At 35.4% G+C, this 13,067-nt stretch overlaps 1 protein-coding gene across 1 annotated transcript in view; it reads left to right on the top strand.

Annotated features, from left to right (window-relative positions):
• The window catches only part of PHF14 (PHD finger protein 14), a 168,737-nt gene that overhangs the window by 8,714 nt on the left and 146,956 nt on the right, over window positions 1-13,067 (top strand). The window contains exons 3-4 of the mRNA XM_054817113.1: window positions 2,466-3,109; window positions 7,781-7,925. Coding sequence (XP_054673088.1) covers window positions 2,466-3,109; window positions 7,781-7,925 — 789 coding nt within the window. The remainder of the gene's footprint in view (window positions 1-2,465; window positions 3,110-7,780; window positions 7,926-13,067) is intronic.

The raw sequence follows: 13,067 nt of genomic DNA, 5'->3' as shown, positions 1-13,067 counted from the left end.
ACAGCACGATTACAGCATTCAAACAAATTATTATCATGGAGTTATGGTGGGGAAGTAAAACAAAAGAAAATAATATAAGGTAACTTAAAAATCCAGTTAAATTAATTTTAGCTTGGCAAAACCCTATACTACTACCTTATTTACAGTGAGACAGGTAGTGCACGTTTTCACTCAGAACCTGTGAAATAAGATATAAAAATACATTTGCTTTTAAACATGCATACAGTATTTAATCTACAATATAAATGTATAGTATGAGAGTCTAGCTTTAGGAGTTACTTGTAAAGTGTTTTGTGAGAGCTTGCAAATAGCATTGAATGGTTTGGGTTGGAATGGACCTTTAAAGATCATCTAGGCCAACTCCCTGCTGTGGGCAGGAACATCTTTCACTAGACCAGGTTGCTCAAAGCCCCATCCAACCTGGCCTTGAACACTTCAAGTGATGGGGCATCCACAATGTCTCTGGGCAACCTGTTCCAGAGTCTCGCAACCCTCATCATTAAAAATTTCTTCCTTATATCCAATCTAAACCCTGCCCTCTTTCAGTTTAAAACTGGTCCCCCTTTTCCTGTCACTACAGGCCTTGGTAAAAAGTTTCCTTATAAGTCCCCTTTATATATCAAAAGGCCGCAATAAGGTTTCCCCGGAGCCTTCTCTTCTCCATGCTGAACAACCCCAACTCTCTCAGCCTGTCTTCACAGGAGGGGTGCTCCAGCTCTGTGATCATCTTCACGGCCCTCCTTTGGACCTGCTCTAACAGGTCCATGTATGTGTATCCAAACAAAGCTATTGTAATTTTAAAATAATTTTTTTAGGTTATGTATTAGTTAATACTTTTTTATTTCTTAGGCATGTCTGAAGAGTGTTCAGCTATTTTAAAACTTCAGTTAATTATGTTGTACTTCCATTACTACCGTTAAGGCTGGTAGGCGTAGGGAAATGACTAAATTACTCTTTTCTCAAAAGACTCTACAATATATGTTGCTACTGAATTCTCTGGTTTTTTTCTTCTTTTTTTTCCTAGCTCTCTAAAGGTTAGAACGTTTGCAGGAAACTTTTACTTTTTATTAGAATCTAAGGAGGCTGATAACATTAATGTCCCAATAGTAGTAGTAGTAGCGCTGATGGATTTTTTTTTTGTTGTTGTTGACAATTACATAATCTCCTCATTAAATACTTCTACGTACAGGTATACACAGAAAAAGACAAAACTAACCATTATATCGATGTAACAACTGAGTTACTGGCTAGTCATAGCGAGTGTTCTGTGGGGTGGAAATAAATGCCACGTGAAATGTGTAGCACACTGGCCCCACTGTTTATTTGGCTTTATGCAGACATGGATGTGCATAGAAAGTCTCTGTGTAAGGTGATACTGAGTGGTGGGGGTTTTTTGTGTGGTAACTAAAGTGGTTAAGGAATTTTTTTAACTTGCAAGCATCAACATGTTTCTTCTTTGCATCTATATGATAGTGCATCAGGAACTTGGGGATGGCTCTGAACAAACTGAGAACTGTAGCCACTGCCTAACTGATCCCTACATTGGATCAAGCAACTTTATATTTTCTTAATGTAAAAAAAAATCTTTCTGAGGTTTTTTTTTTCATTAAAACTAATACTGTAAATGAAAAGTAGTAGATGAATATAAGATGAGAGATAGTCAAGGTGGATGATGTTTATAAAATCTAACAAGTTGTCATCTTTTTCAATATTTCTTACACGTACTTCATAGTACAGGTGCCTTATTTTTGTGATTTTTTTTTTTTTCCTCATACAAATCCTCTTTTGTTCCTTTCTGTTGCATAGATTGGCCTGTGTTTATTAGTGGAAATAGTGACTATACGCAGAACAATACCATATGAGTGGTATAAGGTTAGAATTTATGCATTATTTTGCAGCTGCAACACTGAATGAGGCATAGCTTTTGTGGGATTAATGAGTGAAATAACATTGGAAATTAAGAGCCCCCAAACCCAGAAAAACAAACCTGTATTAAAAATGAAGGTGGGGGATTATCCATACTATTGTTAGTACTTGTTACCTAAACTCTTCGTTTTGTAATTTTAAATTTGTTCTACTGAATCGGTATTTTATTTTGAAGATTTAGAAAATGCCTCCAGAAATTAAAAACTGGAACATTCTTTCTTTAAGATATGACTTCACATGGAAATTATTCTGTGCTACTGCTTATTGTTAATATGAGCTGCAGTTCAAAGGAACATTTAATGTTCATTTAATAAATTCCTCCATCTTTTTTTTGCCATCTTAAATGCACTCATGTTTAACAGATTCTCAACATACCACTTGAAATAGCAGTATTTGGACACCAGCTGAAAAAATAGGTGGAATACCTTATGAGGGAGGAACATGCATCATTCTTTTGTTTAACAACTTGCTTCAACAGATTTTATTTTTGGGGGTACATTTGTGTCGGAACTTTTTTTAAATTTTCATGTGCTCAACAGATTCTGAAGGAAGTGGTCATGGGAGTGAAGATGCATCAAAGGACAGTGGTGAAGGTTCCTGTACTGAATCAGAAGAAAATATCTTGGAGGAGGAACCATCAGAAGAGAAAGTAGAAGAGCAACCACCAAAAAGCTCCATTGAAGAAGAGGTGCCAACAGCAGACAAAGAGGTAATTAAAACTGAAAAGAAAGAGCAAGAAGATGAAGAAGAAAAGCCAAAAAAGAAGAAAGAGAAAGCAGCTGAACCTGATACTGTGGCTGATGAGCAAGCAAATGAACCAAAAAAATGGAATCTGCGCAGGAACCGACCTTTGCTGGATTTTGTGTCGATGGAAGAACTAAATGATATGGATGACTATGATAGTGAAGATGACAATGACTGGCGGCCTACTGCTGAGAAAAAAAAGGGAAAAAACGCACTGCGGAAAGAGGGGAGTGATGGAGATAATGAGGATGATGAAGATGATGGGAGTGGAAGTGATGAGGATGACAATGATGAGGAAGGTAATGAAGAAGATAATAGCAGCACGGCTAGTGATGGAGGATCCAAGAAGAAGAAAAGTAAAGTTCTTAACAGGAATAATGCAGATGATGAGGAATTGACAAATGATAGCCTGGCTCTTTCACAAAGCAAGAGTAATGAGGTAGTGCAACCAACTTTCTATAATATATCTGTTGACAAATGGAAGCTACTCCCCAGTAGCTACTCTGTTGATTTGAAAAGTTAAACTGATTGGCTGGAATTGTGTTTACAGGAATAAGCAAAGAAGCAAAATTGTGCTAAATAAGCACTGCATATTAAATAACCTTACTTGGACTATTTGGCCAATCTAATACCACTAAAGTCAATAGAGAGACTTCTCTTGGCTTTAGGGGGATTGGAATAGTTCTAAAGCAAATAGGAGATCTAGTATGCAAATCAACATCTATTAATAAGACTTTTAGTTCTGTTTTAGCATAAATGTTGCTTATCTGTAATGTTCTAAAAGTTAAAAGCATCTGTGACATATAAAATAGCTAAATGATAGGTTATTGTTTATCATAGCCCTTCTTTGTGACAAACATCAAAGTCTGAATGCTAAGTTCACTGATAGAAGAATTCTAAGTAAGGAAATATGCACACTGGCTTTGAAGTCAAATAGGTGAATCATGATAATTTATGTTGGAGTTGCTTATAATGCTCACAAATGAAGTAACTTCTTACAGTACTAAAAAGCATTTGGGAATTATTATATATTAAATATCTTCTGATTGTAGAATGTGAAAATTATTTGTTAAGTGTTTAATAATGGCACTTTTTTCCTGTGTACAATTACAGTTGCCGTAAAGGTTGTGCCTGTGGAAAAATTAAGATATTAGGTTGTCAGGATGGTTGACTTCATGTCCTGCAGCAGCAAAATTTTGAATGAATTAAAAAGAGTTGCTGTAAAATCTACATTCAATTTTCAGGAAATAATTACAATGTCAATGTAACATTTGATAAATGATAACGGTATGACACTATTTAAAGCTCTTCTGTTCCACTTAGTATTTATTTTAATATGTAAAATGGCAGGGAGCTAAACATAGTATTTGGAAGAATCAGTGGCATCCGTTTCAGGTACTTTGTTATATATTTATATATATTATTGTGAATGAGCTGTGCTGTTTTAATTACTAGTGATAATTGTGATAAAAAACCCCCACATAATTATAGGAGTTTTCTACTTTTTGTATAGGTATCTTCTGTCATTGTCTAACTCTGTAATTCTAGTGTTGTAACCTGTATTCTCTTGGCTCAGGAGCTGAAAGTGCTCTACTAATACTGATGATGAGAACTTCAAATAGAGATAGGCAGTTTTCTTTCAGAGTTGTTTCCTATATCAAAATGGAGATGTGAGCCTACATTCTTAGGGATATATTCTTGAATATGTCCATAATTTCCATTGACTTGGAAAATTAGGCCTGTTTCAGAAAGCCAGAGCTGTCTCTGATGTATCTTTTGTAAAGCTTCTTAATAAGCATGGACTTCAGAGTCTGTTCTTACTTGGGATTTAGGACATTGATCAAAAGATAAAATCAAAATTTGAAAATTTGAAGTTCAAATTATAATTTTGTAACTGATAATTAATCTTTACTGCATGTAAAGCAAAGTACTGTTTATGAATAGGTCTTTAGAAGAAGTTTTGCAACAGTGAGGGTCTGTAGACTGGATTATACACTGTGATTTTTAGATTGATACTCAACTGTGTTATAACAGTATACTCTTCACTACTACAATATTTTAAAATAGTAAAAAAAAAAATGCTGTGTAACAGACAAGTCTAGCCAAATCTCATTACACTGCAGAAGATAAGTTTTCATAAAAACAGATGTCTGCATAATTAATTTATGAAAGAATGTTCAGGTAATTAACCCTGAACATGTTGTAGTGTCCTTAATATGCATTCTTCCTTTACTTTGCTAACTTTTTGGAGAGGGTGTTCCGAGTGGGTTGTTTGGTTTTTGTTTCTCTGTCATTTTTATTTTATTTGTCTACATTTTACAAAAATATTTTGAGGTCTGGATATACAGTATTTTAACCTGTGCTGCAATGAAATACTATGCTTTTCTACTATTTTAAGCACAGAAGACAAACTTATCTACTAATGATGCTTGACCCTAGAAAAGAAAGCTAAATGGTGCTTTACTGTTTTTATAATTGCTACCACTTCATGGGATTCTGCTATTCTCAGTGAGGTGGTTATTTTATTTTTTTTTATTGTTCCTTTAAAGTTAGAGGTATATAGGTATATAGCTTATAATGCTCACTTTCTTCATTAACACCACAAAAATGGGTATTACAGAGTGATTCAGCTGAAATCCTTTCTCTCGCTTGGGTAGGGAACAGGACTTGTTCAGGAGTTGGCAGCATTTACCATCTCCATGTAAAAATTCCTATGCTTTAGACAAGTAGGGTCAGCTTCTGGGATGGGGTCTGCCAGGTGCTAAGCAGGGGAGAGCGAGCAGCATACGTTCCAGATCACTCCCTCTCCGTGTTTGTGTAGGAAATTAAGTTATTCTGCTGCTCTGTTTGACCTGTTGGCTGTCTTCACATAAGGTAAACCATAATGGATGGAGATCCCAACATTACAGCCAAATATGATGCCCTTCCATCGTTCCTTGTCTCTTTTTTTTTTTACCCATGTTTGCATATGTTCTCACTGCCTAAGCAGCCAGTGTTATTTCACTGTTGTTTTTTACAGTGCAATTCTGTTTGTTTAATTTAAAGTAATAGTTTGCGTTGATTTTTGGAGGGGTTTTTTGTTTGGTTGTTTTTTTTTTAATTACCAGACCTTAGGCTTCTCTAAAAGTAGAGATCGCAAATTTCTTTTAAACTTATGTTAGTGAAGGCAAATAACAGTTTAAGTCAAAGGTACTGTCAGAAAAAGCTTATTCCTGTAGAGTTGTGAGATGGGTCTGAGAAGCCTGTGCCATTGCACAATCTGCCAAAGTTAGGGAGTAGCTACTGCCATTTTCCTATCTGTAATGTGAATGGTAAGCTAAATGTGGGTATTTTGAGTAATGATGGGCTACAGTATTTTTGAAAAGAAAAAAAAAGTGGAAGTTTCTTGCCTTCCTCAAAATGCTTTCCAACTTTGTCCTAAAAGGAGGATGTTGGCAGAAATGTTGTATAATCTTCATTTTTACCTCTAGATGAGGGGGTTTTTTATAGGTCATGTTTCCTTATGTTGTTTAGAGAAAATGGATGGGAGATCCAGAAGCCCTTCCTAACTGCTAGAAGTACGCGTTTGACCTTGCCTAGGTCAAAACTATTGTAACAAGCCACCTCTATTACTTGAGGTAAACTATTTGAGCCCAGCTTTAGGTGGTAAGGTTATTGTAGCCCTTTATCTTGCTTTAAAATCAAGCAAAGATTCCTCCCCTTACCCTCCCAAATAACTGCCTAGATAAACCTAAAGTACAAAGAGACTTCATTAATGATTCGCTGAAAAGTTTTTGCGGAAACTGTATCAGATTGGGAGGCTATCATGAAATAATTGCATAGATTAGTGTCAGAATTTAAGAACCTTGAGGAAGAATGCCTGCTTCAGGTAGTAGTCATGATACTTTTCATCTGCTTAGGCTACACAGGCACAGTATTGGTGCTATGTTTTATGTCATAAATGGGTGTTTGGAATGAGAAAAAGATGTTTGAGAGGGCATACTTCCACCTTATTTTTTTTTTTCCTGGTAGGATACCACAGCAGTTTTGGAATATTCTCAGATCTCTAATGTTTTGAATGGATGCCATTTAGGATTGAACGGTCAGCCTCGGCACTGAAACTATTACTACTTCTTTATCCTGCAATGATTATTTTTTACTAGTGTGCCTAATTTCCCACTTTCCTATATGCCTTCATATCACCAGTGAAAGTAGTTCAAGCTCAATGTTTGCTTTTAGTATAAAAATAAAAGAAAATGTATGGAAGCTATGAAACTTTGTAGAAGAGACAGTGGCTGTACTTCACAATGAAAATAAGAAGAAGCCTAGATGTTGTTAATGAAAAAAAAAATTGTATACGGCTTTATTTGGTTTGTGAAATACATCTCTATGTTTTCTTAGACAAATTAATAGTAAAAGCCACATTCATTTTAAGTGATGTAGTTCACAGTGAAGGTTGCCAAAACAGAGCAATGTACTTGTTCTGCAAATCCTTACTCCTGTATATAATCAGAAGAAAATAAGTTGTTGTAGTTTTAATAAATCATATGGTTTTGCATGGAGATGTGTAAATTAGCATTACAACAAAATAGAACTGACTTGATAATTTGTTATATTTTACATAAGTGAAGACTTGGCAGGCTTGTGTTAGCTGTTTATTTTCAGATTTTTCAGATCCATGTGACTTTTTTTTTTTTTGGAAGGTGCAAATTTTAACAAAACGATGCAACTTTTCTGAATATTGGGACATTTGAAGGTCACCTTTGGCCTTGGTGGTTTTGGGGTTTTTTTGCTTTTAAATGTTTTCTTAGGTGTGTGTATTGGTTCCTTTTTGTAGAACATAAATGGTTTAAAGACACACGTTTCTATCTGAAGAAAAAAAACCCTTCTCTCGCCTTTGGATCTTAACAGATCTCTAGGTGTATTGAGATCAGATTGTATCCATCCTATCTCCAAGCTCTTACATTTGTGGCTGAAGTGTTTGAATGTTTTGACAGCAAAGAAGCTTTTATTCTTGTGAAAATAATTTTCCTTTTTTTTTTGTTCAAAATTGCGCAAATAACAGATCTTTTGTTTTAAATAAAATTGAAGTTCCTAGTGTAATCTGTTTGTCTTCATTTTTCAATATTAGGACTCATTGATCCTTGAGAAGTCTCAAAATTGGAGTTCCCAGAAAATGGACCATATTTTGATTTGTTGCGTTTGTCTTGGAGATAACAGTGAAGATGCTGATGAAATAATCCAGTGTGACAACTGTGGAATAACAGTGCATGAAGGTAATACAACCCTTCACTCTTGTTGCAGGAGGAAAGCATATGCTTTGCTTTTGCTAAAAGTTTTGACTTGGTTTCTTCAAAAAAAAAAAAAAAAAGAAAGAAGCCTTTGAACTCTGGCAGGTAATTTTTTGTAATACTGCATGGATCCTTTTTAGTGGTGAAACATCCGTCTTCTACTTCAGCAGAGCAAATATAAGCAACTATGGGACAGGACATGGTCTACAGATACCTATATAATGAATCACAGTGTGCAAATGCTGGAGCTGTAGATTGTATTTTCAGGGCTTTAGGATATTATATTAAATGTATTTTTGTCTTGCCTATTGCAGTATACAAATTTATTGCATAACTGTGATATAAGATCACGAGAATGGGAGGCCTTCTAAAAGGAAAGAGTTTTTTACATATGTTTTTGCTGTACCAAAAAGGCAGAGAGATGGGGAGGAGGAGAGAAAGGAATTGTCCATGGCATTTAGTTGTAAGTAAGAATGGAAGGTGAGGCTGTATTGTGTGGTAGCTCTTGCTTTTGAGATGGAAGGTAGGGTAGGCATTAATACAGAGAGGCATACCTATTTAGTTGAAAAAAAAACCCTGGTTTTTTTTTTCTTCATTAATAAGGGTGGGGTTGGGTGGTGGGGTTTTTTTTTTGTTTGGTTTGGGTTTTTTTAGCATTTCTGATATCCTGTACCTTTTCAGGGCTTCACTTTTTTTTTAAGGTTTCCCAGGAAAATGAGATAGGCTACTTCAGTCTTTGAAATTAAACGAAGGTAGGGTTTTGTTCTTCAGAAGCATAGAAGGCATTTATTTAATTTATGTAACTCCTGTCATTTAAAATTTTTTTTGAGCCGTTTAGCCTGCCTTTTCAAGTAGGAAGTGCTTTTCTTAATCTCCTACCTCCCTTTGTTTTCCCATAGTAGAGTGAGAATTCTTTCAAAACAGGGTTTTTTTCACACATTGAGCTGTAGTTCAATTCTTTGCTTAACATCAGTTAGGAAACTGAGGATGGAATTTCTGTCCTCAGGTTCAGGTGCCTTATGTTAAGTGTCAACATGTACTCTAACTCCTGAACTCCATTGCAGTCCTTTGAAGAGCTAATCAGTACTGTCAATGGAGCTTAGAGAGCAATTTAGTTGAGCTAATTTATGATGAGCTGAATCGTACTCTAGGCACCTTTGAGGGCATTAGTCAGGTCTTCATTGACTATAACAAGTGTTAGACTCCTAAATTTAGGTGTCTTAGTATGCTTGCAGAATTCCTTCCTCTGTCTGTGAAGTTTTTGGAAAGTAATACACAGAATATATTCAATTTGAGATGCAGTAAACTACTAAAAGTTAGTTTTACAGAATCTTGATAGATTTTTTTTTTCCCCAGCACAGCCTAATATTAACTCATGAGAAAAGAAAAATCAAATGAAAGTGTCTTTTGATGATAGTTATGAATGCATATTTGAGAATTCCCCAAACATTATATACAGTCAGTACACTGAAACCCTAAAGCCATGGAGCTCCCTGAAAAGTCTTCTGAAAAATTTATTTAATGATTGTGCAGTTAAGTCATATTAAAGTGCAGAATGATTGTGATAGAAAAATGATCTTCCACATTTATAGAATAAAATGATGGCAAATTTGTTATTTATTCCAGAGGAATGCCTTAAAAATCCCCACAAGATCACTTCCTCATTTTGTTTAGCTTACTAAACCTTTGTACCTACAAAAGGTAAGGTTATAGCTGGCTTTCCTCCACAGGAAAATATTTCCATAGTTTATAAGTCACTTGAATTTTAGTAGCTCAAAATCTGTCTAAAAGTAATCACTGCCATTCTTCTTTTTAAAGTATTATAGGCAAAGATTCCCTATAGTCCCACTGATATAAAGAGTACAATGTGTATATGTTTCTTTTGTTGTTATTGCAACAAAGTAAAATAGATGAATTCAGAAGATTTAAATTGCTAGTTTATTCTGATAAATTCTAGGAGCTGTACAAGCTTATTGAGTGAGGATGTTGGTTAATTTTTCACACTTATGTTTGAAAGTTTAGCTGTTTACAATTTATTTTAATAATAAATACTTAAAACCGTATGTAAAGCAGTCGTGAAGTTCTGTTTGAATAGGTGAAGTTTTAGAAATAAATAAGCAGTCTGAGTAGGTGAAAGTAATTGACTGTGATAAAAGTGTAAATTTCCCCAGCAACAAGCTGAACTTCAAATCTATGGTGAATACAATTGGAAGTTTACTTGATGTTTTATGTGTGTGTTTCATTGCTAGATATGTATATCAATTTGTAAATACAGTAATAGAGTTTTAAGTAGAAATGAACATATTTTTTTGGTGGTTTTTTTCTGTACTTTGATATTTTATAATGATCAGTAAGAGCAGGTACTACTTTAAATCAGAGCTTTTTTCAGTAATTTTTTAAATAGTTTCTTGCAGCAAATCAAGATTTTTATTAAAAAATTTAGAACCTTTTAGGCTTTAATTTGATTCAGTGATCTTATACATACATACATTCAGTAACTTAGAGATTTCTGCACTCCTACCCAGTGGTCATTGGCTTATTATATTACTTCTGATTGCATGAGAAATAAATGAAGACACAGACTACCACAAAGAAGTTGCAGTCAAACCAAAATGCAATGCAACAATTACTTTTTGTTCCTGTTGGCTTAGTCATTCAAGTCGCTTGAGAAGTAGTTGAAGAACTAATTACTGTCTAATCATGTAAATGTTGCTTGCAACCTTGAGAATTATTTTTTTAGTGTTAATAGAAGCACTCTATTAATAAAGGTTTAGTCTTAATATCATTGGCTTTAATCTGTACCTTATAACTGTCTGCGCAGATCATGGACATAGGCTGTATTCTAAGAAGTCCTTTGTACTATACGCAGCTGCTTTGTAGTTTGAAAAATGTGTTCCAGTAATAAGGGAGTCTATTTTGTAAACACATTGGAATCCAAGAATTTGTTCTTATTTTTGCAGGTTTTCTTTAGTAGGTAGATTGCTGTGACTGCAGACACCATGCTGTGTCCTGAAATTTGTTCTAATATTTGAGCTTTTGAGTTTCTTAGAAAATGCAGTTTCTAGCACAGTATTGAATGAAGAGGCTTCTATTTATGAATTGGATGGAAATTGATGCAGTGTTGTCTACCTGTGTTTGCCTGCAGTTGGGAAGAATAATATGCCCATTTTCTGTGAACTGATTTTGATACTTAGCAGTTGTCTTTTCTCAAGAATCTCAAACCCAAAATGCCTGCTATCCTGAAATGTCCAAACAAAGCTGCTGGAATACCCCAGGATTTTTCTTCATAGTTTTTGTATGCAATTTCAAGTTGTATTATAAATTGGCAGATTTTTCTCTACTTTTCTATAGCACTATAGATATTTATTTGGAAGGAAGTACACTCCTTTCACACCCAGCTGTTGTCCCACCCAGGGACCCACATAATGATGATATTGGTGATTTGATTGTTCTTTCCCGGAAGACCTTATTTTCTCTCTCCTTGTTGACTATTACAGAAACTGTTTTACTTCACAGGGAGGGTCTTATACCCTTGGCTTGTGCCTTTGTGCTCTGCTGAAGATGAAGTTTCTGTCTCCCACAGAACCTTTCAGGTGACTGGAAAAGGTTTTTCTATGGTGGCCACCTCTGTATTTAATGTGAAGTTATTCATTAGCTGTGAAAATGCTGCCCTTTGAGTCGAGCCTACTTCTTCTGGACACCAGGGCTCCCTTCCTTCATTGGGGACGGGGGGGGTCTCTTGCTCTACTTGTAGCTACTGGTCAAAGGCCAAGTCCGATGTGGTATCGTGTCCCCTTCATGTGAAGGTAAGTCTTCCAGTGGTGATCCCTAAATGGCTGCATACCAGCATAGTTGTTGACAAGAATCTGTTACCCTCTTTCAGAGAGTAAGTTAAAGTTGCCTTGTGTTTCAAGTCAGACAAGGTCTAGATTTCCATTCTTCCTTGCTCCAGTAAGCTTTGGCTTTTCTAGCACGAGGTAGCTTACTGCTGCATTATTTGTGCACCTGGGTACTTGGTACTAGCACCTTTTCCTTTTGACTACCTGGTACAGCGGCTGCCTGTTCAGTCATGATTTGTGTTCATTTAGGTTTACTCGCTTGCGTTACTCAGCTATTACATGAGGTCTTCTGTAGGAAAAGAGGGGTCATAACTCATCTGGGAATAACTCTGCCAGCACTCATGTGGAACATAGCAACATGGCCAAGAGTTAGAGGGGGATTCTGATTCAGACCTAGAGTCATGGGCCCTTAATAAACATTTTTACTTGCCTTACTGACAAGTTTTGAGATTGGAAAAGAACCTAAATTTCTAGCAATGCAACTGTTTGCTGTGTGATGTTCGTATCACCTGCATGGCCTGCATCACTTGTCCAGAAGCTGTCTTTGCTCTGCAGACACATGTCAAAAATGTATAAACTTTGTGGAGGAAATAACTGGTCCAAAATGACAGAAATCTGTAACTGCTTTTAAAACTATAAAAGTAGCATACATGTAATACTAATTTAATACCTACTTTTATACTTTGCATTCATCTTTTATGTCTAAACAGTCTGTAATTACTTAATAAGTCTATCAATTAAAAATTTGTTCTCATTTCATATTTTAAAAAAAGTAAAAATGTTTACATTGCTAGGGAAAAAATCTTTCTTACTGGATTTGTAGTAGTACAGTTGCTTTCTGGTGTGCTTACCTCTGTCTGGAGATAATTCTCATTTCTTTTTATAAAAATCTTCTTTAGGTGCTAATCTGTCATTTTGGATAAATGCTTTTGTGGTGAGATCTTGTAATCACCCCCAACTGTGGAGTCTTTTTTTTTTTTGACATACTGATTGCAGCATGTCTGAAGAATATGTCTGGTGTGTATCATAGCATATGCCACAACTGTAGGTAGTACGCTTGCCAGCTATTGCCCTTGGGTTAGTTGCTGTGAATTAAATGAGAGAAGTTCTACATTTTTCCAGCTGTTTCTTTTCCATCCCCTCTATTTGTTTCTTATTTCCCTGTGATGCGTATGGCAGGGAATAAAATTTCTCTTGCTAAAAGCAATAGTGTAGTCACCATATGCTTTACAGTGTAGTAAAATGTTTTTGCATTTTAATTTTGCCACTTACCCTGGTCTGCTGCTGT

This window comes from Grus americana, chromosome 2 (genome assembly GCF_028858705.1).
Source record: "Grus americana isolate bGruAme1 chromosome 2, bGruAme1.mat, whole genome shotgun sequence".
Taxonomy (NCBI): Eukaryota; Metazoa; Chordata; class Aves; order Gruiformes; family Gruidae; genus Grus; species Grus americana.
Note: the sequence above shows the minus strand (reverse complement) of the source record. Positions and strands in the feature narration are given on the sequence as shown.